The sequence below is a fragment of the Schistocerca cancellata genome, chromosome 3, assembly GCF_023864275.1.
Source record: "Schistocerca cancellata isolate TAMUIC-IGC-003103 chromosome 3, iqSchCanc2.1, whole genome shotgun sequence".
In the NCBI taxonomy this organism is placed as follows: domain Eukaryota; kingdom Metazoa; phylum Arthropoda; class Insecta; order Orthoptera; family Acrididae; genus Schistocerca; species Schistocerca cancellata.
Genome location: NC_064628.1, coordinates 893,064,951 through 893,091,205, shown reverse-complemented (window position 1 = coordinate 893,091,205; position 26,255 = coordinate 893,064,951). Strand labels below are relative to the sequence as shown.

The following is a 26,255-nucleotide window of genomic DNA, read 5'->3' as shown; positions in this document are numbered from 1 at the left end:
TCTCTTGTGCCCAGTGTCAGAACTTTACATGATGTTCAGAGTCGTCGCCATGCAACTCCTGGTACATAGAAATTTGGTATGGGTGCTGTCGATGTTAATGTAGCATTCTCAACACCGACGTTTTTGTTATTCCCGATTATCGCGCAGTTTGTCTACTACTGACGTGCGGATTAGCCGCGACAGTAGCTAAAACAGCTACTTGGGCATCATCACTTGTTGCAGGTCGTGGCTGACGTTTCACATGTGGTTGAACACCTCCTGTTTCCTTAAATAACGTAACTATCCGGCGAACGGACAGTACACTTGGATGATGTCGTCCAGGATACCGAGCAGCATACATAGCACATGCCCGTTTGGCATTTTAATCACAATAGCCATACATCAACACGATATCGACCTTTTCCGCAATTGGTAAACGGTCCACTTTAACACGGGTAATGTATCACGAAGCGAATACCGTCCGCACTGGCGGAATGTTACGTGATACCACGAGCTTTTACGTTTATGACTATTACAGCGCCATCTATCACACAGCGAAAAAAGTGTTCCAACCAAAACATTCATATTTCTTTACGTACTACACAAATATTTGGGTCAACAGAAACATCCGATCTCACGCGTCGGCTTTGACCCGTGACGTAAGGGTGTTGTGGTGTGTGACGTCATTACGGCGCGGAGTTTGGTTTGTGAGTGTGGCGTGTTTGTAGATGTTGCCTTGTTGACGTTACCTTAGTAGGAGTTTTAGGGCCTGTAATATATAGTTTACCTTTTTACTGTACTTTTTGTTTTAACGTCGTCTATGAGGCTTTTATCAGTTTGCCATTAGATTGTTCAATCTTTATGATCTATATGTTTTGTCGCTTCTCGTTATGTCTAATGAATCAATATTGTTTTTTCTTTTTTTTTATTTGTTTCTTTTTTTTATCTTTTGATTGACCTACACATTGATCTGTAGCGTAGCCCTGAATACGAGGTTAGGTTGGGAGTTTTTTTTTGGCGGGGGGGGGGGGGGGGGGTTCAGGGGGGGCGCAGCCCCCCTGCCTGGCCTTGAGTACCACTTGTTTATTATTATCTTTGTTTGCTATCGATGTTAGCAGATTGTTCTTGTGAAACCTTTGTGTGTGTTGTTTTTCATTGTGTTTTCGTCTTTGTGATACGTATGCAACGTTTTTATATCCGCCATATTGGAATTGTCGTTTATGGTCGTTTCCGCCATATTTGTGACGTCATGGGTCAAAGCCGACGGGTTGGATCGGACGCTTCCGTATTTCCAAATATTTAATAAAAATGAGGGTTCCTATTTAAAAAACGCAATTGATATCCGTTTGACCTATGGCAGCGCCGTCTAGCGGGCCAACCATAGCGCCATCTGGTTTCCCCCTTCAAGCGAGACGAGTTTCGTTATTTGAATTTTTTTGTTTTGACGCATATTTCGTGAGATATTTGGCCCGGTCACTATCAATGCACCATCCTGTATATAATAAATGTTTGAAAATTATGAATATATACCGTCGTCAAACCTTTAAGTTTGTCTCAAATCGCAGAAGTCCAGTTTCCTCCACTAACCATTAAATCATTTTACACGAATAGAATGTTTTCCTGACTAAATTAAGCGGATTGTTTCTGTAAGAGCACGTAAAAGTTTGACGGGACACAAAGAATGTCGCACTGAACATTTTGAGGTGGGGAACCTGCGGTCGGAGAAGCCAGCTTAAGGAGATAAAAACAATAAAATGACATTACTGTGTACTTTTTTATTTGCATTAGTTACAGTTAACTGCTAATATTGGAACCTCCCTGTTACTAATCGGCTTATCCTGCTTGCGATATAAAATATGACCATGGATCGCGTGTATGCCTAATGGATTTTTTCTAATTGTATTACGTTATCTTTCCCGAAGAAGTGATACCGATAAGTAGGAGGAAAGTGTACATCCGACCCTTCTGATGGAGAGGCTACTAAAAATAAAAGTAATTAAACCAAAAAGGGCTATAATTTGGAAAATGAAAGTTATTTTGTGCATTCACTCACGAACAACACTGGCCAGAAAGGGGTACCACTGATCACGAATCCAAAGTTACACTAAGGAACGAAAAGGAAGTAATTAACGGCCGGCAGCCCACTATGGCAATTTACATCCAAAATCCTGCACAAGATGATGGGAAAGAGAAACATGTATTATTAAACACTGACGTGCCATCTAAAGGTTGCTACGTTTTTTTATACTAATTTTAAGTGAGTATGTAATGATAAAGAAAACTGAGAAGTCACTCTTGCGTTATGTTTGGCATTAAATTTTGAAAAAGGCAATCGAGTAATGATTTGAAAATATGCAATTAAACTGTATGTTAGTACTGAACTTCGTTACGTGAATAATGACTTTCAGTGACATCGGCATAACCTCATCAAAGAAATTTAGAAAAAAAACAAGCACTTTTTACTTTGCCATTACTTATTTCGTAAATTGGCTTTCATATTATTGTCTGAACAACTGATCCTTTTTTAGTGACTTGAACTGAATTAAATACTACAATACGTACCAAACCAAACAGCCATGTGCTCCAAGCTATATGTAAAATAAATAAAACTTCCGCACTCTTAATTTCTTTAGATTTGGATTTTTTCCAGTGATTGATTCTCAAACTTGAAAAATGAAATTGCTTTACTTCAGTCATATACTGAAACCTCTGTTGTACAACAGTTAATTGAGAGTAGATTGAGGCTAAAATTCTTAAAAGAGAAATTATTCATTAATAAACTGGCTGTAACTATTCAGTTTGTTTCTTATGAAACTCTGTTAGCATATTAGGGAAAAAAAAGGGAACAAGGATCCTGCTTGGTAACAATGTCTGGGGAATGAGGACACAATCCCCCTGGGTTCAACTGATCATTATTTGAATAAATCTTATCAGGCAAATCACATTCATTTGTGCTCCTGGGTTAGCCTTAATACTTTCTACCAATGAACAGTCTTACTTGAGTGCTGTGAATACGACGAAACTCGGAGCCGACGACGAAACTGCGTTGCTGGAACTGCTGCTGTTGCTGAAGGCGGTAATATATTGTTGAGCCAGAGCTAATTACAGGAACGGGCAATCGTAATTAATACAGCCTCTTCCGCCCGTCCACTGTCCGTACTCCTGCTCTAGACATCTGGGCGGCGTGCGTACATGATGCCGCCGAAAATGGTGCTCTCTACTGCGAGAGCGTTAACACCACACTTCCGCACACTACAAGCGCTGGAACCCGTCTCCCACTCTCCGCACGCTCTGCGCGACAACCCCCTACCCAAAGATTTTACAACGCACAAGCACTGCTATTATCGTTGCTAGTCGATGGAAATAACAATTCCTTTGGCTTTTTACCAGAGCTTATAAGTTTCACAGTAAAACTCAGATAAATACAATGAAACGTCAATAGACATCTACCTAAATGTACACATACAGTGAAGCAATGTTCTTACTTATGTAAAGAAAGCATTTTAATTACAAATATTTACATTCAATTAAAAAAAAGTTATATATCGGTAGCAGGTGCCATGCATCCTGCATTTTCGGTGTTACAATACCATCATTGGCACAATGAACGTAGCATTTTTACTGTATCTTACAAAATATGAAATTGAAGGCCATCAACCTCAATGCAAGCATGACATCGGCGAACAAGATTCTAACCCACCCTGACAAATATCCCTGGCGCATTTCGAACCACATCACAGGCAGCCAGAATTCTGGCAACTAATTCCATCTCCGCATCCACTGGGGTCTCATACACAAGTGACTTTAGATATCCCTCTAAGAAATAATCAAGGGGATTCAGGTCAGGTGACTCCGTAGGTCCGCTGTTCAAAATCGGCTGTGCGGTCCTCACGTTGCCAGGGCCTCGTGTCTTTTTTCCAATGAACCAGTCTCCCGCATTCGTCGATAGAGAGATAAACACTCGTCGTGGCGGATGATGCCTGTTAGGGAATCGTTCCCTGTACTGCCTTTCAGCAGCGAGAGCATTGCAACGTACTTCCCCATACACAAGGTGCATGTCAGTGAGTTCTGCGAAACTATGCCCGTACTGCTCCATCGTATTGTACTGTACGTCTCTGAACAGCACTAAGTAATGAATGAGTCTTTTGTTCATTCATAGCACGTTCTGTCATGGGACAATGTAAATACGATACAATAGACCCACCTTATGGACCAATAAAGTAAACGAAACCTACATCATGACTTCCTAGTAATTAGGCTCGTCCTCCTTGTTTCCTTGCAGGAAATAAAGAATGCGCATGTAAATAAACAGCACAGTACGTGTAAACATGTACGCATGTTAGTTGTAAATACGATGGAAAACTTGCAACTTTCTTTAAAAACTCTTCTTTGTATTACTTTGAATGCATGTCTAATGTTCTTTATCGATTTGTTTTTGGATTACATTGTATGAATGCCTGAAAAGGGAATGCATACTAAACTGGAGTTATCGTGTAGCATGTTGTTGTAACTGCATGTGATGTACTTACTCTGTGTTAGTGTTAGCAAAAACTTTATACGAACTGATTCGGCAATGCAACTCCCAACAAAAATAAGGAAATACAGTCACTGCAAAATACATTGAGCCCCTTAGACATTGAATCCTCTGGCGCTGTTCAAAACTGGTAACTTTGGTCCCTATGCACACAAAAAATAAATAAAAATGTCTTAGGTCGGTATTACACTATCAAATTTCTTTGTCAAAGATTAGATCAAAGATCTGATCAAATATTCGTCAAATATATTTGACGTGGCGCTAAAAAAGGGTATTACACTGTCATCATATTTTTCGTCAAAGTTCAAGATGGCTGACAACAACAACTTGTTATTAACCGCAGCAGTTGCATGTACCACAACTGCACTGTGTGCACATGCCGAAGAGAAGCGGGGGACACAAAGAAAACGTACCTGTGTGGAGCGGTGGGTTTTACGACGACACGATAAAAGCATTCAACAAAACTTGTTATGTGAGCTTATAGTCGTACATCAATTACTTAAGAATGGATGAGCATACATTTCAGTATTTGCTCAGTGAAGTGTATCCTCATATCACAAAGCACAATATTCTTAAGAACTGCTACATCTGCAGAAGACAGGCTCACTGTAACACTCCGATTCCTTGCTACAGGAGAGAGTTAGTCAGGTTAGATTAGGTTAGGTTAGGTCTCCAATCTTCTTAATCTATTTTTGTATTCAGGGTGCCTCACTTGGTAAAGCACCTCATCAGCTTCATACATCTCTATTAATTTTGTTGTTGTCAGTACATACCAATTGTATTTACCAGCAATGTTTATAAAAACACTACAGATAACAGAACGCTGCAGCGATGCTAGCGCTCCACCTGGTAACATGTCACACTGCAGTGAACAGAAGACAAGCGACTTCTTTGATCAAATCTACAGCGATGCCCTAGATTTGATCAAATATTTGACGAAATTTGACAAAGTTCCCTATTACACCATCAAATTTCTTTGACAAAGATATTTGACTAAGATACTGGACAAAGAAATTTGATAGTGTAATACCGGCCTTACCTCTAAAGTACCAACGGTGGATCGCAATATATTCTGGTCTCTCATGAAGAAGAATAAAGTATACTAGCTACAGGCTCAGCGCTGTGCAATGCTGGCTGTGTTGCTTTGAAATGTACAAAAAAATTCTTTTCGCTGATAAATGAAAACATATAATAAAAACTCAATATCTTAGAAAAACATATGACCTGCACAGGGAGGAGATACTGAATTGGGTGAATTACTAACAGTGACCTTTTCAATAGTGGAATTGAATTGGAAGTTAAGTTTGGTTTTCCAAAGCATCTGACAATTGAAATTACATTACTGAGACAAATTACATCATATTTGCTAATTGAGTCACAAACAATGAGATTTATAAAGAAAGTATCATATAAGCTCACTAATAAAACAGAAATACAATCATGAAATTACATATACCTATCTTAACAAATCTTAGGAACATTACAAAAGGGAAATATCCAATTAGCCTTTACATCAAGTCTGTTTACGTACATTCTGAGGCTGCTCAATAATTGCCCATTATCAACCAACTCTTCTACACTAACGCGCTGGCAAAATGAGAGTCGTAAATATCTAACATCTTTACCTTGCTATCGAGAAGACTTTTGCTTCCACATTTGTATTCCCAATAATATATGTACTCGTAATTCCTACATTATAATTTAACACTTGGTGGCATCGCAGAAAACACCGGAAGAACTGCCTACTCCATCCTCTTTCGCTCACACACATCTACCCCCTACTGTGCGCCAAGCGCCCTCTTACTCCAACACTACGATCTCATAGCAAAGGAGTATCTTTGGCTCTGCAGTCGTGCACTGTCAGCAATCCACTTTATAGAGCCCATCAGAGACATACATCGTCTATAACATAATAGTTTCATTTTAGTTTACATTAGCATCATTACAATATTTGGGCACCACATGTAAGGGTGTCCCAGTAGATTCCTTTCAAACAGTAATGCTAGATAGAGGAGTAGACATGCTGGCTTCTCAGACCCCAGGTTCCCAACCTCAAATTGTTCAGTGTTACATTTTTGCACGCTTTTACAGGAGCAACCGGTATATGCGAAACAGTACGTACCGAATATTATTGTAACTGAGAAATCACGTTGTCAAATAAGGCCGGATACACTTCAGAACGTTATTTGATTCATTATTCGGCGCCTGATCTTAACCCGTCACAGTACCCCAATTTGAAACCTGCTTCTAAATTCAACCACAAGGCATTAGTGTATTTGAAAACGAATAGAGAGCGCATATACTACGAAACCTTGAGAACGCTTCGGTCTACAGCACTTTGGGCGACGTATTTTCATTCCCTTCTGCGACATACAATAATGTGAAATGACTTTATGTTACATATCATACAACTACATGTACAAACTAAAAGAGTGTTTCTGCAGGTACTTTTTGTGAGAGCTCCTGGAGTCAGAATGTGTAACCTTTGACTTGTTTCCTGTTCGCAGGCAGTGCAGTATGAACGGTGCCGTCTTGTTGGTCGTGTTGCTGGCGTTGGAAGGTTCGGAGTGTGCTAAGATCTTGGCCGCTTCGCCGTTCCCCGCCATCAGTCACGTGCTGCCTCTGAGAGTTATCGTCCTGGAACTTGCTAAGAGGGGCCACGAAGTGACGTACATCACAACAGACCCAATCAAAGTATGTACGCCCTGTCTGCCTAGAATCTCATCCGCTGATAGTTTTGGGCGTTGAGCACCTGTAAGCTACTTCCAGAACTGATCAATATAAAACAAAAACGACTGCCTTTCTTCTTAATTGATTTCCAAAATATGAATCACGCATCCTTCCCCCTATGAGATTATTGTAGGTGACAGAAATGTAATTATAGAGTGAGACACACTGTAATGCACAACCTCTGTGTAATGATGAGTTTCACTGAATTTTCCTCACCTTAACTTTATGTTCTTCGAATGAAAAGGAAGGAAAAATTTTTTAACATCTCTTACTACCTATGTTAAAATTTCCAGCAAAATTTTTACTCTTTTTAATTAGAGATATAAAAATATCTTTTTTCGAAGTAATATTTAGTATAAATTTCGATTGTGCTCGCTTTCAACCTCCAAAGCAAGTTTTATTGAAAAGGACGTTGGAAGTGAGAAGAGGCGATTTCCTTCGCGATAATTATACAGGATGCACTTATCATACTTCCGAATGAATTGTAAGTAGGCTGTTTAGGTTTTTATGTTGATAACGCCATGTAGCGCTCTATATGAAAATCGCTGACTGTGCTGTGTGCAGTCTGTGGCTGGTTTGCATTGTTGGAATTTGCTATTGTAGTGTTGGGCAGTTGGCTGTTAACAGCACGTAGTGTTGCGCAGTTGGGGGTGAGCCGCCGGCAGTGGTGGATGTGGGGAGAGTGATGGCGGAGTTTTGAGAGCGGATGATCTGGACGTGTGTCCTTCAGAGACAGTAAATTTCTAACACTGGACATCATGAACTGATATATATATATATATATATATATATATATATATATATATAATGACTTTTGAACACTATACACCGGGTGTATACGGATATTGTTACATTGTTTGACCTCCGGACTGAATTTGCATACTTTGTTTGTTCTTTATCAAAATCTTTCATTTGCTAACTATGCCTATCAGTAGTTAGTGCCTTCAGTAGTTAGAATCTTTTATTTAGCTGGCAATATTGGCGCTCGCTGTATTGCAGTAATTCGAGTAATGATGATTTTTGTGAGGTAAGTGATTCATGAAAGGTTTAGGTTATTATTAGTCAGGGCCATTTTTTGTAGGGATTATTAAAAGTCAGATTGCGTTGCGCTAAAAATATTGTGTGTCAGTTTAGTGATGATCAGAATAAGTAAAGAGAGAAATGTCTGAGTACGTTCAATTTTGTTCAGCTGTTTGAAAATCAAATAACGTAAGGGGTTTACCAGCACAGTAATTCACAAATTTTTCTAAGGGGACGTTTTACATAATTAGTACCGATTTACATCTCATCTTGCCACCCGGGATTAGCCGTGCGGTCTGGGGCGCTGCAGTCATGGCCTGTGCGGCTCGTCCCGGCGGAGGTTCGAATCCTCCCCTGGGCATGTGTGTGTGTGTGTGTTCGCCCTTTTTTAGCTTAAGTACTGTGTAACCTTAGGGACTGATGACCTTAGCAGTTAAGTCCCATAAGATTTCACACTCATCTGAACATTTTTTTCTTATCTTGTGGTGATCCTATCATCCGTCATAAATTATACATTTTGTTAGTTCTCTTTGTACTACGACAGACAGCCATCGCGAATTCGTTAAATGAAGGGACTTCCTTGCGTAGCTGTAACTACTAAAGGTTGTAAGCTATTATGCTGAGAAAAAGACATGGTGACCTCTTGATATCCGGGTGTATGTGGATATTGTTACATTGTTTGACCTCCGGACTGAATTTGCATACGACTTCTTAAGGCATTAAGCAAGTTTGAACATTCGTATACGCCAAGGGGTCGAAAATGGTCAAACGTGAGATGCAATTAGTTATTTGAACAGCAAAACAGTTGCATCTAACAGTTCTAATCTTCATCTCTCACAACGATTTTTCTCCCAGTACTAAACAATATGCGTCTCCATTGACTGTCGAACAATCAACAGTTACTGAAAATTTTCCCTTAAAACATAGCCTCACTTCCTTCAGTCAAAACTGACAGTACGCGATGATTCTAAACATTCCTTTTCACCCCACTGGGAGTCGGCTTTTGAAAGTTCTTTATAGCTTATCAAAAACTTTATAGCCTATTTTTCTTGTTCTGTTCATTTCTTTTACTGTCCGTCCAGTCATTGTGTTCAGATGACTTAAATACAATCCATCGAGTGGTTCTGTGACTTCATTGTTCACCGTACTATTTTTAAGTGTTGATTAAGTATTGTTTTAATCGTATTGCGGTAGATTTTAAGCCCTACTTTCAATTTTGACCTGTTAAGTCCTTGTATCCATAGTAATTTCACATATACCATATATCCATGGTATATTTTCATTCTAAATAAAATACAGAGTGATCCAAAAAAATGTATCCACTGTTTAAAGGTCCATAACTTGCAAACTAATTGACGGAAATGTCTCATTTTTGGTGAAAGTGTAGCTTAAAGTCCAACTTAAAGATATCACTGTAGGTGTTCGAAATGACCACCATTAACATCCACGCACAGACAATGCCGTCGAACTGCAGCACGAACTACTGACTGCAACGTGTTCAGTTGGATATTTGCAAATGAATGACGATGGATTCTCGAAGGTCATCCAATGTGCGTGGCTTTTGTGGATAAACGACGTCCTTTAGTGTTCCCCACAGGTAAACGTCCAGAGGAGTTAGGTCTGGGGAATGTGTGGATGCTCCACAGCACCTCTACAGCCTATACATCTTCCTGGTAGAATTTTCGTCGAGATACGCCCTAACACGGTTTTGGTAGTGGGCTGGGGCACCATCTTGTTGAAAGTAAACTCTTCCGTCTCAATACAAGTCTCGGATGGCAGGTAAAATGGATGTCTGAAGCTTCTGAAGGTACACCTCACGGGTAACTGTGTCGTCAAAAAAGAATGGCCCAATCAAGCCCCGGTAAGACAACCCATTGAGTTTGAACTGTGCCTCATCAGACCACACAATCATCTCTGCAAATTCTTCATCGTTGCGCACCATGTTAGTAAACCACTCGCAGTACTCCATTCTGCGATCCGGGTCGTCCTCGTTCATTGCATGTAGCAATCGTGGGATGTAGCACTTCCACTTTGCCGTCTTCAAAATTCGCCGAGCACTTGAGCGACTCACTCCAGTTCCACGGGCGCACTGTCTCACAGACTTCTGTGGTGAATTGTTGTAACACACGACGGGAGTTAGCTGGACTTGTTACTGTTACAGGTCGGCCAGACTGTTGTTTGTGTACATCTTTAACACAGCCTTCGGCTTCTAATTTGTCTCGAATGCGACGAATCGTTAAACGTGTCGGTGGCTCTGTCTGATACTCATTTCCCCATTGCCGTTGGACCTCATTAATGTTTTCGTACTTAAAATACCACTTCAAAACTGACTTCCTTTCATCGAATGTAAGCCTTGTGACAGCCATGTTTACTCGAGAAACTAGGTGCAACTAAGAACAAAACACTGACTATATGGCGACTGATCGCCAGTTATGGACTTTTAAACGGTGGATACATTTTTTGGACCCCTCTGTATGTATCCAATGCCTGGTAAGGTAACTTAAAATCTAATAAATGCTACACAGCTTATTTGTGAAACATTATCTAACGAACATAATAAACATTAGTTAGGACATCAGTAAACTACGTGACACCACTTTTACAGCCTTATTCGCGAACTAGAAAACCTTCCCCGTATACAAGTAAATAAGCTGTCATCTTGTGTTTTGTCTCCTTTCCCCGTAAGACAATTGTTAACCAGCTGAACGGAGTATACAGATCGTGTCAAGACTGTCAAACCGAGAAAGCTCTCCTGTCTCGATTCGACGCCAGGCCGTTCGCAGTCGGTTCCGCTCACCGCTGTCGCCGGGAACTACTTCCTGCCTTCTTGCTCTAATATATTTTAAGATACAAAGAAATTACAAACATTGGCTGTGAGTGGGCAGTGATTGAAATCAATGAGGAAAGTTGGAAATTTGCGCTAGACCGGGATTCGAATACGTGTCTTCTGCTTACTAGACAGATGCTCTGGCCACTAAGCCATCTGGACACAGCGATCATTGCAACGGCTCGGACTACCCTAGCACGCCTCCAACCAGATCCAAATTCTCAATTTGCCCACACACTACTGTTGTAGTGTCCCTTGCCCATTATCCTCGTTACTCGTGGCATTTCGCCGATTCACGTAAGAGTTCGACCCCGGGCGTGCAACTGCACTGAAGAGATCAATGGCTGTCTCGACAGGTCAGAAGAGCGAGAAATAGTGGAAATTTGTGGGAAGGTCTTATGGGACCAAACAGCTGAGGTCATCGGTCCCTAAGCTTACTCATTAAGGACAACACACACACACACACACACACACACACACACACACACACACACACCTCCGACGTGGGGAGTCGCACAGACCGTGACAAAACGCTTCAGACAGCCAGAAATAGTGGAGTAAGTTGAGTACATGAGACGAAAGGAAAAAAAAAAACAGAAATAGAGAGGGACGAGAAAAGCACTAACAAAGTAGGCGAGTGTCAGCAATATGTCTCTAGGTCTTATCGTGGCGTGTTTATCTTCTGCCGTTAGGTCAGACGATAGAAATGCCACTTGCACGCTTAGAGTAGCAGATAGACGGTGACCAACTTTAAACAGAACTTGATAAATTTTCACACACATTTATTAAAATAATAACAAGCATAAAAATTACTTAACTTGGTTCTGGATGCTATTTACAATTGACAATCTGAAGTTCCTTTGGTACTGGTACGTTAATCGTATTCTCACATATACACTCCTGGAAATGGAAAAAAGAACACATTGACACTGGTGTGTCAGACCCACCATACTTGCTCCGGACACTGCGAGAGGGCTGTACAAGCAATGATCACACGCACGGCACAGCGGACACACCAGGAACCGCGGTGTTGGCCGTCGAATGGCGCTAGCTGCGCAGCATTTGTGCACCGCCGCCGTCAGTGTCAGCCAGTTTGCCGTGGCATACGGAGCTCCATCGCAGTCTTTAACACTGGTAGCATGCCGCGACAGCGTGGACGTGAACCGTATGTGCAGTTGACGGACTTTGAGAGAGGGCGTATAGTGGGCATGCGGGACGCCGGGTGGACGTACCGCCGAATTGCTCAACACGTGGGGCGTGAGGTCTCCACAGTACATCGATGTTGTCGCCAGTGGTCGGCGGAAGGTGCACGTGCCCGTCGACCTGGGACCGGACCGCAGCGACGCACGGATGCACGCCAAGACCGTAGGATCCTACGCAGTGCCGTAGGGGACCGCACCGCCACTTCCCAGCAAATTAGGGACACTGTTGCTCCTGGGGTATCGGCGAGGACCATTCGCAACCGTCTCCATGAAGCTGGGCTACGGTCCCGCACACCGTTAGGCCGTCTTCCGCTCACGCCCCAACATCGTGCAGCCCGCCTCCAGTGGTGTCGCGACAGGCGTGAATGGAGGGACGAATGGAGACGTGTCGTCTTCAGCGATGAGAGTCGCTTCTGCCTTGGTGCCAATGATGGTCGTATGCGTGTTTGGCGCCGTGCAGGTGAGCGCCACAATCAGGACTGCATACGACCGAGGCACACAGGGCCAACACCCGGCATCATGGTGTGGGGAGCGATCTCCTACACTGGCCGTACACCACTGGTGATCGTCGAGGGGACACTGAATAGTGCACGGTACATCCAAACCGTCATCGAACCCATCGTTCTACCATTCCTAGACCGGCAAGGGAACTTGCTGTTCCAACAGGACAATACACGTCCGCATGTATCCCGTGCCACCCAACGTGCTCTAGAAGGTGTAAGTCAACTACCCTGGCCAGCAAGATCTCCGGATCTGTCCCCCATTGAGCATGTTTGGGACTGGATGAAGCGTCGTCTCACGCGGTCTGCACGTCAAGCACGAACGCTGGTCCAACTGAGGCGCCAGGTGGAAATGGCATGGCAAGCCGTTCCACAGGACTACATCCAGCATCTCTACGATCGTCTCCATGGGAGAATAGCAGCCTGCATTGCTGTGAAAGGTGGATATACACTGTACTAGTGCCGACATTGTGCATGCTCTGTTGCCTGTGTCTATGTGCCTGTGGTTCTGTCAGTGTGATCATGTGATGTATCTGACCCCAGGAATGTGTCAATAAAGTTTCCCCTTCCTGGGACAATGAATTCACGGTGTTCTTATTTCAATTTCCAGGAGTGTATCTCTGATACTTGACAAAAGTGTCTATACATTTATCTTCATAACTATGTACAGGAATATGGTAAGCGCAAACTGAAACTTGACTATTGAGTGGTACAGACAAATGTAGAACTCATACAGACTGGTACAAACTAATGCAGACTGGTGCAGAGAAATGCAGACTGACTAATCGGAGGTCTGTACACTCGTTATAATACCTCGCGCGTTCATGTATCACTGCGGGAGTGTGATCCGCGAGGAGAAAAGGTTCTACATTAGCAGCAATCTCATTGGCTGCGTTACATATTAATACGCAGATCGGCGGAAGCATAATTTGGTCCGTCTCTAAGGCAGCGCCTTCTCGTAGAGCGGAGATGGACGAGCGCTGTGCCTGCACTGTTGTGCTTAGCGGGGCGCGCTCTAGTGGGAAAGTGGTGTACGCGCTGACTACGCGGAACTATGTACACAACACACAGGCAGTTTGCAATGTGACACAGGTTCTGATTCTCTGTTGGTCAGATGTAAAACAGCTTAGAGATGGAAGCTACGCTGATGATAAAAGATAAAGCTCTAAAACTTAAGTTATAGCAAGGGTTTTAAAGGCTATATTACCCGTTTTGTCAGCGTTCCTTTAAAATCCTTGCTACACTACTGACCATTAAAATTGCTACACCACGAAGATGACGTGCTACACACACGAAATTTAACCGACTGGTGAAATGTTGTTGTGATGCCTCGTGTAAGGGGGAGAAATACGTACCATCACGTTTCCGACTTTGATAAAGGGCGGTTTGTAACCTATCGCGATTGCGGTTTATCGTATCGCAAAATTGCTGCTCGCATTGGTCGAGATCCAATGACTGTTAGCAGAATATGGAATCGGTGGGTTCAGGAGGGTAATACGGAACGCCGTGCTGGATCCCGACGGCCTCGCATCACTAGCAGTCGAGATGACAGGCATCTTATCCGCATGGCTGTAACCTGTAACGGATCGTGCAGCCACGTCTCGATCCCTGAGTCAACAGATGGGTACGTTTGCAAGACAACAACCATCTGAATGAAAAGTTCGACGACGTTTGCAGCAGCATGGACTATCAGCTCGGAGACCATGGCTGCGGTTAACCTTGAAGCTGCATCACAGACATGAGCGCCTGCGATGGTGTACTTAACGACGAACCTGGGATCACGAATGGCAAAACGTCATTTTTTCGGATGAATCCAGGTTTTGTTTACAGAATCATGATGGTCGCATTCGTGTTTGGCGACATCGCGGTGAACGCACATTAGAAGCGTGTATTCGTCATCGCCATACTGACGTATCACCCGGCGTGATGGTATGGGGTGCCATTGGTTACACGTCTCGGTCACCTCTTGTTCGCATTGACGGTACTTTGAACAGTGGACATTACATTTCAGACGTGTTACGACCCGTGACTCTATCGTTCTTTCGATCCCTGCGAAACCCTACATTTCAGCAGGACAATGCACGACCGCATGTTGCAGGTCCTGTACAGGCCTTTCTGGATAGAGAAAATGTTCGACTGTTGCCCTGGCCAGCACATTCTCCAGATCTCTCACCAATTGCAAACGTCTGGTCAATGGTGGCCGAGCATCTGGGTCGTCACAATACGCCAGCCACTACTCTTGATGAACTGTGGTATCGTGTTGAAGCTCCATCCAAGCATCCAAGCTCCGTTTGACTCAATACCCAGACGTATCAAGGCCGTTATTACGACCAGAGGTGGTTGTTCTGGGTACTGATTTCTCAGGATCTACGCACCCAAATTTCGTGAAAATGTAATCATATGTCAGTTCTAGTATAATATTTGTCCAGTGTATACCCGTTTATCATCTGCATTTCTTCTTGGTGTAGCAGTTTTAATGGCCAGTAGCGTATAACATAAGCCTAAGATTTAGAGCTTTCTGTTTCATCAGCTGCGTAGCTTCCGTCTCTAAGCTGTTTTGTTTCTGTCCAACAGGAAACCAGTCCCTCTGTCAATTCTCTATACTCATTCCTTCTGTACTGCTGCTACACATTCGTGTCAGTATTCACATTTTTCAAAAATGCAATGAGGAATAATCCTAAAACAATGTTAATAAGACTGACGTTTCGAAAATTCCATTCATTATTATTATTATTACTGCTATTATTCTCGATTCAGCGAACTAAGTATAACGTGTCGATTTCAGTACCTTATTCGCTGTAGTTTTCTTTTATTGCAGTACTGTTTCGGCCGTCCACCATGTCTTTTCTGTCTTATGACCACTTCACATCAGTTGTTTTCACTCTTTTTCCTTGTCAACACTTTTCCCTAAAAACTTCTTTGTCAGTTGTATCTTCAACTTTTATATTATATTTTCATTTATATTTTATTTTCTAAATTCTTTTTTATATAATAGATTCCACTTGTTAACTTCTTATCCCAAAATTTGAATATCTCAAACGTGACATTCACTCTGCAACGTAGTCTGCAATGATACAACTGTTTCTGGCAGATGAAAACTATTTGCCAGACCGAGAATCGAATTCGGGACCTTTCCCCTTCGCAGGCAAGTTCTCTCTTCGTGAACAAGTGCTCTACCGACTGAGCTACCCAGGCGTCCTCGCAGCTGTTTTTCCACCAGTACCCTGTCTCCTATGTTTTAAATTTCGCAATAGCTCTCCTGTGAAAATTGCATGACTAACTCTCCTGAAAGAAAGGTTAAAGTTTGGAAGTTAGGCGGCGAGGTACTGGCGGAAGGAATGCTGTGAGGACGGGAACTCAGTCGTGCTTGGATAGTTCAGTCGGTAATGCAATTGCCCACTAAATACAAAGGTCCAGATTTCGAGTCTCGCTTTGGCACACAGTTTTAATCTGGCAGCAAATTTCATTTGAAAACCTTTTTGGTCACTCTACCGTTTTGCATTCGCTGTAAATGTTCAAAAATACCTGCATCCTTTTACTCACTGCTTCTGATATGTTTTCAATAGTTAGATAAATTTCGTTATTACTACATAATTGACAACCTTCCATAGTTTTTCGTCGGCCTAATAATTTCCTAATGATTCGCATTTATGGTATTTCTGGTTTATCTAAATTACAGTTCAATGCTAGGCATTCACTTGCATATAGACATTCTGGCTTCGTTACTGTACTGTAACGCCTTATTTTTTTAATTTTTGGCAGGTATCTTCTGTTGTAAAAGCCTTTAGTTATATTATATTCCCTTCCCGTTTCATGTATCCTTTCCTTTACTGCAGCTTATTACAAACCATTTTCTTGGGCTATCTCCTAAATGCGTTTACATTGCTTAACCTTTTCAGTTTGGCCAATATCTGTTTTTAGAAATATCGGTGCGTTCTTAATGTTTGCAAAAATTTATCTGTCTCTGCAGAATTTCTTGAGTCGGTCCTACTTACTGTTTTACAGCAAATGTCGCATTTTCAGAAAGTATAGCAGAGCCATCAGTAAATGCGAGACAATTTATTCCGTTTCTTCTTTGCAACCTTACTGGTAGATACTTATGTTTATTCAGTTTTTCATTTAAAACCCTCATTGTTTTTTAACATAGTTAAAAATGGCGATAAGTCCTCATATTGCCATGCACCTGTGTGTATTCCGACGGGCTGAGAAATTTTTCCCAGAAATTTCACATTATCTAATGTGTTTATAAGCCTTTCACGAATTAAAATTGATAATTCATACTTTACGCCAAAATCTCGAATTTTTTGTCCATAGTTTGTCTTTCAAGAGAATCAAAGGTCTTTATGAAACCTACAAACATACATCTTTTGAGTTCAGTAATCTGTGGCGAAAGATTCACTTCAGATTAAATATGTTTATAGAAAATGATCTGCCCTTCCCCAGACCAAGGTGATAGTCACTTAAACAGCTATCCAGTGTTGCTTCTGTTCTGTTTAGTAAGACCGTGGTAAATATTTTGTATGCAACTGGTAGAAAAGAAATTCCTCTGTAGTTGTCAAGTCTTGTGCTTTGCCCTTCTTCTGTGGCGGGTGTATCAAGGGTACTTTTCACTCTGTTGGGACTTTTTCCGTTTCCCAGATTTCGCCAGAGATTACGTTTAGCTCATTTCTTATTTTGAAAGAGACCGTTTCAAAAGTTCCGCTGTAGTAGACTCGTCTTTGCTAGCTTTACTGTTCTTTGAGGTCTTAATTGATTCTTCAGTTTCTTTGATACAGATAAATCTTCTACTAAATTATCATGAGCTTCTGGACATTAAGAACATGGTCAAAATATTTTTTAAATATTCACAATTTTCAGTGTTGCTTAAGCTGAGTTTTCCGTTTCCATTTACGAAACACACACTAGGTGTTTATTATTATTACTGTTATTATTATTATTATTATTAGGTATTGCTGATTTACTACTGTTTTTCTGGTCTTCAGTCTCCACGCCATCTATCCTATCAACATCTCTTCATCTCTGCATAAATTCTCCAATCGATGTTCATTTTAACTTGCCCTGTGTTGCCAAACTGAAAATGTGTATTGTCAACCAACCCCTTGTTATACGCAAGGTCTGCCATAAATTTATTACTTCCACAATTAGATTCAATACTCCTCATTAGTTAGTCGATCTTCCTATCTCACGTTCAAAACTCTTCTGTAGTCCAAAATTTCATAAGCCTCTGTTCTCTTCTTGTCTGAATAGTTTATGCTCTAGATTTCACTTCCGCACAAGGCCACTCGCCTGGCAAGTGCCTATAGAAAAGACTTTCCGAGAATTAAATTTATATTTCATGTGAATAATCCGCTCTTTTTCAGGACTGATTTTCTTGCTGTTGCCAGTCTGCATTTATATCCTCTCTACTTCGCCCATCATCAGTTATTTTGAAGCTGAAGTAGCAGAACTCACCTATCGCTTATAGTGTCTCATCTCCAAGTCTGATATACTCAGCTTCGTCTCATTTAATTCGGCTGCATTCCATTACCATTGTTTTACTTTTGTTGATGTTCGTCTCATAACCCGTATTCACGACACGACTACGAGGTGGAACCCAAAATTTTCGGGACTGGTGCTGCCATCAGGAAATTAGGAGTACTAGATCTTTGCACCGCTAGGGTGCGAGAGCTGCATATCTGATGAGTCAGTGTGCGGAGTGGCATTCAGCTGAGAGGACGTGTTGTGTGTCCACCGTGATTTCCATGATACTCTGTGTTTGGTGTGTGGCGATTTTACGATGGATCTGCGAACAGAACAACACGGTTGTATCAAATTCTGTGCGAATCTAGGGGAAAGTGTTACGGAGACCCTTGCAATGATTCAACAAATGTTTGGGGGAAAGAGCATGCGCGTACGACGAAGCAACAATCGTTCCAGTGGAAGAGCCCGGGCTCTCCAAGACCCAAAAAAGGGAGACAGGTGAAGAGCAAAGTGAAAAGCATGATCATCGTTTTCTTTGATACCAAGGGAATTGTACACAAAGAATTCGTCCTACCCAACCAAACAGAGAATTTCGCATACTACTGTGACGTTTTGCGATTGCTCTGTGAGAACGTGCGGCGACGGTGGCCCGAACTTTAGCGTCAAGGGAAGTGGCTGGTGCATCGCGACAACGAGACCTGACACACGTCCATGCTCACCATGCTTGACAAAAAACAACATGTCGGTTGTACCCCACCTACCGTTAAAAAAAGAGTGTGAAATCTTATGGGACTTAATTGCTAAGGTCATCAATCCCTAAGTTTACACACTACTTAACCTAAATTATCCTAAGGACAAACACACATACCCATGACCGAGGGAGGACTGGTACCTCCGCCGGGACCAGCCACCTACGGTATTCGCCGGATTTGGCAGTATGCGACTTCGCGCTATTCCCAAAACTGAAACTGAAGTTGAAAGGCCACCGGTTCGACACTCTAGAGAGGATTCAAGAAGCATTGCTGGCGGTTATAAACAGCCTCAAAGAACAGGACTTCCAGAAAACGTTTGACCAGTGGCAGAACCCCTGGGACCGGTGTGTACGTGCATATCTGTACTACGTCGAGGGTGATGGTGACCATTGCTCCAAAAGTAAGGTTTTCAACAGATGGCAGCACCAGTCCGAAAAATTTTGGATAACACCTCGTATATTCGTGGAGTTCAACTGCTCTTCGAGGTTGTTTGCCGTCTCTGACTGAATTACACACTCCTCGATAAACATCAAAGTTTTAATTTCTTCTCCATAAACTTTGATTTCTTTCTCAAATTTCTCCTCATATTTTACATTGATTCACTAATGATGTCCGGTTAGATGTAAGTAACACCCAAATTTCCTGATCATAGGCGAAATAATTGCGTAAATATACAGATTGACTGAGCCTCTACGTCATTCTTAGACATGTAACATTAAATGGAAAATTATTTTGGCTCTTGAATTTCCATAATCTTATGCAAGTAATGCAAACAAATGTTACCTCATTTTCTCTGCCTCGTGATGACTGGGTGTTGTGTGATGTCCTTACGTTAGTTAGGTTTAAGTAGTTCTAAGTTCTAGGGGACTGTTGACCATAGATGTTAAGTCCCATAGTGCTCAGAGCCATTTGAACCATTTGTTACCTCATTATCGCTCAGAATGAGTTCCCCAGATAGCGAAGCAGGTCTAAATATCTTAAGCACGTTTCGTAACCGAAAATACAGTGTGTACATAAAGTCCGGGAACACTTTCAATTATTTATTGCACAAGAACTACACGTAGTACTGATGTTATACATATTGTATTTTGAACATTCGATATGCGAACCATGAGTGACCCGGCAGACGTCAGTACGGTAATGGAATTCTTGCCATACCCCTCCCAGCATGGCATCGTCGGCTGTGGCAGTCGCATCACTTATTCTCTGCCGGAGCTCTGCTACATCACGTGGTAGAGGCGGTACGTACAACAGATCTTTAATGTGTCCCCGCAGAAAAAAGTCACACGGAGTGAGATCTAGTGACGGGGAGTCCATTTCATGAAACGACTGTCGCCTTCTGTAACACAGCCGATCCATCGATGCTGCAGCTCCGTGTTCAGGTACCCACGAACTTCACGATGAAAATGGGGTGGAGCCCCATCCTGCTGAAAGATGAATAGAGAGTCCGATTGCATTTGAGACATCAGCCGTTGCTGCAACATGTCCAAGTAGGAATATCCAGTGACAGTGCTCTTGGCGAAGAAGAATGGCCCGTACAGTTTTCATCGTGACAAGGCACAAGAAAAATTTACCTTAAGGGAATCACGCGCAAATTCAGTGCATTCGTGTAGATGCTTTGTACGCCAGATTCGACAATTGTGCCTGTTCACTTTCCCATTAGTGTGAGAAGTGGCTTCGTCGCTAAAAATTAAGCCGTTAACAGTACCATCCCCATCCTCATTCAGTTGTTGCAAATGTGAACAAAACTCAAAACGCTTGTCGTTGTCGTCGTCATTGAGCTTCTGGACTACCTCCAATTTGAATGGTTTCATAGACAGCTTCTGTCACAGGACTTTCCACACTGTCGCTGGAGCCATTTCGAGTTCACGTGATGCCACACACCAATTTCTTTGGACTCCTTATGAATGTCTCTCGTACGTGCTCCACATTCACTTCACCTCATACTGGGACGTCCACTTCTCTTTGCCGGGCACAAGCAACCCGTGGTAACGAATTTGTTGTGCCAGTGGTAAATGGTCTTCTTTGTTGGTTGCTTCTTACCGTACTTGGTCCTAAACGACCACTGAACAGCTCTGTAGCACATCTGTTTCTGTCGAACTCCAACACACAGAACGCTCGTTCCGCACCAGAATTCGCCATGTTTGCGACTAGCGCTGACTATCGGCAAGTTACCAAACTACGCTGTGGCGGTATACATGAAAAAATAAAAAACTTTCACGGTTTCTCTTCAAAATGACATATGTATGATATCTGTACAATGTTTGGTTCTTCTGCAATCAATAATTGAAAGTGTTCCCGTACTTTACGTACACCCTGTATATACACTATAGGATGAAAGTATCCAGACACCTAATAGTAAGCGTTAATATGAGATGTATGACACCATGCATTCTCCTCGGAACATTGTCAATGAATCTCTGTTGAGGAATTGCAACCCATTCTTCTTCTAGAGCCGAAACCAGAGAAGACAGTGGTATTGGACACTTGGGTCTGGAAAGAAGTAGGCCTTCTGACTCACTCCAGAGGGATTCCATTGGGTTCGGATCTGGACTATGTCCATGTCACACCATTTCAGGAACGATATTGGCCACAAACCACTGCCACAGAGAATGCGTTGTTTTTCTGATAGAGCCATCTTCTCTGAACTGTTCCTTTACTCTATGCACTCCACGATGCCATAAAATGTGTTCATATCGTTCCGCATGAAGACTTTTCTTATGTGCAATGAGTGGACAACACCCTAACCGCGAAAATAGCACCGTAACACCGCCTCACCTGTACTTCCCTGTAGCCACCACACATGACAGGTAAAGCGTTCCCTGCATTCACCAAACTCAGACCCATCCAGCGGGTGTAGCGTGAAACATCCCTCCAAACCATTGATTCCAAGTCATCCAGTGTCCGGTGACCACCTCGTGCGTCTCCTAGCACTGACCACAGACATGTGTGACATATGAGGAGTTTCTCGACCATTCTAGTCCATTGTTTTTAACTCCATAAATACAGTTATTGTGTTGCCTGGAACGCTGGTAACGCTTTGTAACTCACAATTGATTCCTTCCGCTGACTTTATGCTATTTTTCACAGTCACGCTCCTCAATGCTTGACGGTCCATGTCCCTCAGGACATGAGATCACATTTGTTTTCTTTTAGCTGTGGTTCTTCCTTCATATTTCCACTTTACAGGCACATCACCAAGTCGCCGTGGATAGCTTTTGAAAGGCTGAAATGTCCGTGATGTATTTGGCGCTCGGTTGACATCCAACGACTAGTCCCCGTAGGAAGTCAGTCATCTATCCAGACTGACCAAAAATGTTGTTACTACACTCCTGGAAATTGAAATAAGAACACCGTGAATTCATTGTCCCAGGAAGGGGAAACTTTATTGACACATTCCTGGGGTCAGATACATCACATGATCACACTGACAGAACCACAGGCACATAGACACAGGCAACAGAGAATGCACAATGTCGGCACTAGTACAGTGTATATCCACCTTTCGTAGCAATGCAGGCTGCTATTCTCCCATGGAGACGATCGTAGAGATGCTGGATGTAGTCCTGTGGAACGGCTTGCCATGCCATTTCCACCTGGCGCCTCAGTTGGACCAGCGTTCGTGCTGGACGTGCAGACCGCGTGAGACGACGCTTCATCCAGTCCCAAACATGCTCAATGGGGGACAGATCCGGAGATCTTGCTGGCCAGGGTAGTTGACTTACACCTTCTAGAGCACGTTGGGTGGCACGGGATACATGCGGACGTACATTGTCCTTTTGGAACAGCAAGTTCCCTTGCCGGTCTAGGAATGGTAGAACGATGGGTTCGATGACGGTTTGGATGTACCGTGCACTATTCAGTGTCCCCTCGACGATCACCAGTGGTGTACGGCCAGTGTAGGAGATCGCTCCCCACACCATGATGCCGGGTGTTGGCCCTGTGTGCCTCGGTCGTATGCAGTCCTGATTGTGGCGCTCACCTGCACGGCGCCAAACACGCATACGACCATCATTGGCACCAAGGCAGAAGCGACTCTCATCGCTGAAGACGACACGTCTCCATTCGTCCCTCCATTCACGCCTGTCGCGACACCACTGGAGGCGGGCTGCACGATGTTGGGGCGTGAGCGGAAGACGGCCTAACGGTGTGCGGGACCGTAGCCCAGCTTCATGGAGACGGTTGCGAATGGTCCTCGCCGATACCCCAGGAGCAACAGTGTCCCTAATTTGCTGGGAAGTGGCGGTGCGGTCCCCTACGGCACTGCGTAGGATCCTACGGTCTTGGCGTGCATCCGTGCGTCGCTGCGGTCCGGTCCCAGGTCGACGGGCACGTGCACCTTCCGCCGACCACTGGCGACAACATCGATGTACTGTGGAGACCTCACGCCCCACGTGTTGAGCAATTCGGCGGTACGTCCACCCGGCCTCCCGCATGCCCACTATACGCCCTCGCTCAAAGTCCGTCAACTGCACATACGGTTCACGTCCACGCTGTCGCGGCATGCTACCAGTGTTAAAGACTGCGATGGAGCTCCGTATGCCACGGCAAACTGGCTGACACTGACGGCGGCGGTGCACAAATGCTGCGCAGCTAGCGCCATTCGACGGCCAACACCGCGGTTCCTGGTGTGTCCACTGTGCCGTGCGTGTGATCATTGCTTGTACAGCCCTCTCGCAGTGTCCGGAGCAAGTATGGTGGGTCTGACACACCGGTGTCGATGTGTTCTTTTTTCCATTTCCAGGAGTGTACTTCTCAACTCATAACACAACACTCGCCACGTTCTTTTGCATCGACTATTTTGCCTCTGATGACGTCTAATAGTTAACTCCGTATTACACAGTGACTTCTGGAGGATTTTTATCAGATTGCGGATAGTGACAGATGGTGTCAGCCCATAGTGTCGGACTGTTAGTCATCATCTTGTTGAATACATATTACCAATGAGTAATGTATCGAAAAGGTTCTTGGGTTATAAGACTGAACAAATCAGTCATCTTAACCAGTTTTATTATTTTCAGTGGGATACTGCTGACAGTCAAATTTCTCCGGGAAACTGGACCGTTCGGCTGCGAACCTCAGACAGCACAGGGCCCGTTTCGTGTACTACATGTGTCACATGGATAACCTGCCTTCGAATAATTTCTTTTTTGAAGCACTCAGTGAACGTCAATTTTTATTTTGTCCAACTTTCTGGTTCACAGAAGCCTGTGAAGAACTTGACCGAGGTGGACATATCGCCAGCGTACAGGTACCTCCGGAAGTCCTTCGACTGGATGGAGATGGCATCGCACGAGTGGGACCCCGTGGAGATGGTGTGGAGCATGGAGGACATGTCGGCCCCCATCTGCGAAGACGGCCTCAACAGTCCAGAGATGGTCGACTTCATGAAGTACGTGCACCACTGCGAATCACTTTCTCCCAGCAATCTGTTGCTTCAGCACCACAGAGTGGGAATTTCTGTGGAGTGAGCATAGCGTACTGCGGACGTGCCTGCGTCAAACAGGAAATCTCACCTTACTTCAGTATAACGACCTTTGTTAACATTACTTGAAAAGGCAAAATTTTTCATATTATACGGATTTGCCCCGTTTGTTATTAACAGCAATGGTGTTGAATTTTTGGTTCTACGAATGCAGATGGTCCTCAAAGCAGGGAAACTAACTTTCGATGGTACCAGTTTCCAGGTACCACACACGTCTAATTGTCGTTATGACATTAGTAAGAAGCATTTCAAGTATCGACTGAAGTTGAGAGGCATTTAAGGATGGCATAAAATTGTTGGGATAATTTATGTGAGTGTGTTGCCATGTATTTAGGAGACAAGTGCTGGTTACCGAGCGAGGTGGCGCAGTGGTTAGCACACTGGACTCGCATTCGGGAGGACGACGGTTCAATCCCGCGTCCGGCCATCGTAATTTAGGTTTTCCGTGATTTCCCTAAATCGCTCCAGGCAAATACCGGGATGGTTCCTTTGAAAGGGCACGGCCGAATTCCTTCCCCGTCCTTCCCTAATCCGATGAGACCGATGACCTCGCTGTTTTGTCTCTTCCCCCAAACAACCCAACCCAACAAGTTCAAAATGGCTCTGAGCACTATGGGACTTAACTTCTCAGGCCATCAGTCCCCTAGAACTTAGAACTACTTAAACTTAACTCACCTAAGGACATCACATTCGTCCATGTCCGAGGCAGGATTCTAACCTGCGACCGTAGCGTTCTCGCGGTTCCAGACTGTAGCGCCTAGAATCGCTCGGCCACTCTGGCTGGCCAACCCAAAAAGTACTGGATAAATAGTGTAGAACGAGAGTGAACTATCGGTCAGTCCGTTGAATATCAACATTTTGAGCAATTTTCACCTACGTGAAAGATCTGTGCGTTACATTGTCGGTACTCCGTATAATGCAGGTCTCCAAACCATTGTGTCATTTAGAATGAATATGTGCAGTTAATACTTTAGTTTCCATTAGAATAAACGAAGATTAAATATATGATACCAGAGTATGGGGACAGAAGAATTACGTCGTTAGAGGTATTTCAAACGATTTGCTATCAGTATAGTACCTCCAAATGCGATGTTTCTCGGGACACGTTCATTTTAATGAGACGGGATGCCATTACACAATTCCGCAATAGCATATTCATTAAGAGAGCGTGGTGTCTGTACCTGTTTTTCTTATAGCAAAAAACGGACAGGTACATCTGAACTATGACACTTGCTGCAAATAAGCGAAATGTCTTTGCAATTATCTACGAGGGTTGGAACTTAAATAGGGGCAACTATTTATTCACAACCGATACAAAAGAGTTACATGTTTGCCTCTCTTACTGTCCTTCAAAGTAGTCACCAGCGTCGTGTAGATCCCGTTGCCAACGATTTGGAGGGCGTACTATACCGTTAGCAGAGCCTGTTCTGTTGATGGTGCGAATGGAGCGGTCTAAAAAGTTATGGTGATTCTCGTGTACGACTGTGATGGTGTTATCCTAACGCATTACGTTCCTACACGGCAGACCGTCAATGCACAGTATTACTGTTCGTATTTGGGTCATCACCTGCGACCATATTTGCGAAAGAAGCGGCGACACTTTCTGCGCAACCCATCCATCATTTTGCACTACAATGCGCGGGCGCATACAGTGCAAACCGTGGCTGCTCAGTTCTGTCGCTGGGACTGGGAAGTACTGTACCATCCAGCATACTCCCCGGACTTAAGTCCTCGTGACTTTGATTTGATTCCGAAGGAACCATTCG

General features: G+C 43.4%; 1 protein-coding gene across 1 annotated transcript in view; it reads left to right on the top strand.

Annotated features, from left to right (window-relative positions):
- LOC126177150 (UDP-glucosyltransferase 2-like) overlaps positions 1-26,255 on the top strand; it is a 93,264-nt gene that overhangs the window by 26,010 nt on the left and 40,999 nt on the right. Inside the window, exons 2-3 of the mRNA XM_049924427.1 lie at positions 7,021-7,207; positions 24,209-24,396. Coding sequence (XP_049780384.1) covers positions 7,031-7,207; positions 24,209-24,396 — 365 coding nt within the window. The 5' untranslated portion in view covers positions 7,021-7,030. The remainder of the gene's footprint in view (positions 1-7,020; positions 7,208-24,208; positions 24,397-26,255) is intronic.